This window comes from Dendrobium catenatum, unplaced genomic scaffold (assembly GCF_001605985.2).
Source record: "Dendrobium catenatum unplaced genomic scaffold, ASM160598v2 original_scaffold_40227, whole genome shotgun sequence".
NCBI lineage: Eukaryota > Viridiplantae > Streptophyta > Magnoliopsida > Asparagales > Orchidaceae > Dendrobium > Dendrobium catenatum.
Window position 1 is genome coordinate 1 of NW_021358685.1, and position 1,251 is coordinate 1,251.

The 1,251-nt window shown below is 45.2% G+C and overlaps 1 protein-coding gene across 1 annotated transcript; it reads left to right on the forward strand.

Annotated features, from left to right (window-relative positions):
• Positions 1 to 200: 200 nt before the first annotated feature.
• LOC110101544 lies at positions 201 to 635 on the forward strand (the record flags this gene model as incomplete). The annotated part of the gene is made up of 1 exon (XM_020829471.2): positions 201 to 635. A coding segment is annotated over exon 1 (435 nt), but the record flags the coding sequence as incomplete, so codon positions are not given.
• Positions 636 to 1,251: the final 616 nt, after the last annotated feature.

Consider the following 1,251-nt stretch of genomic DNA (forward strand, 5'->3'; position numbering starts at 1 on the left):
GCCGTACTCCTTTGACTCTGACGGAGGTCGGAGATAGACAGGCTTTGGGTGCCACGTTTGCTGATGAAACTGCTTAGAAAATCAATTTGATAAGAGAAAGATTGAAAGCTGCTCAAGATCGACAACAGAAGTATTACAATCAGAAGCACAGGTTTGTCGAATTTCAGGTTGGTGACTTTGTGTATGTCAAAGTCAGCCCGATGAAAGGTGTGAGCAGATTTGGTCAGGTAAGCAAGCTTAGTCCAAGGTATGTTGGACCATTTGAGATTTTGGAAAGAATTGGAAAAGCTGCTTACAAGTTATTACTTTCTGAATCTATGCCTGATGTGCATAATGTGTTTCATGTATCCACTCTGAGGAAGTGGGTATCCGACTCTGGGAAGAAGATATCTACTAACGAGGTTGAGATTCAGGAGAATCTGGCGTACAAGGAAGAGCCAGAGTTGATTTTGGCGTACGACGTCCGGAAGTTAAGAAATAAAGAGATTCTGATGGTTAAAGTCCCGTGGAAGCACCGGACTGCACGAGAAGCAACTTGGATGATCCCAAGTATTGCCCGTACCACAGGATGCTTAGTCACCCTCTTGAGGACTGCGTTGTGTTCAAAGATTGTCTTGAGAGGAACTACACCCAAGGTAACATCATAATACCTAAGGTGTAATATCACAATCTGCTCCAGGATCGTCCAGGACGATCTGGATCGTCCTGGGACGATCAGTTGTAAGTTTGTTCCAGAATTTGCCCAGATTGCTCCAGGTGCTGTTCTGCATGCATCGTCCAGGCCGATTGGAGACATCGGCCAGGCCGATCGGCACTGTAGAAAATATCGGCCAGACCACAGCCCTGAGTGGAGACCAGGCCGATCCATTTTGTCGGATCGTCCCGGGACGATGCTGCGATCGGCCGGGCCGATCTGAGTATTACTTAAGGGAAATCAGTCGTTTTGAAGAGAGAGAAAATCAAAATTAAAATATCTCAATTACTGTTCTGAGGAGAGAGAAAAAGAAGTTTTTGGAAAAGTTGATTTCTGGAAGACGCGGAGCCGTTTTCGATCGAAGTGACTGTTGAGGATATTGTTGTGCACGAGGTAAGGCACATTCCGCCTTTCTCAATTTTCAGTTCCGTCGCGTTTGGCGGTATTTTCTGTTCGGATTTCGTTTCCGTTACGGTTTTTTGTCTGTATCTTTTGATTGGTTCAGTTTTTACCGCGTAAGTTTCTGTATATTGTTGATGTGCCGAGTGTGCACATTT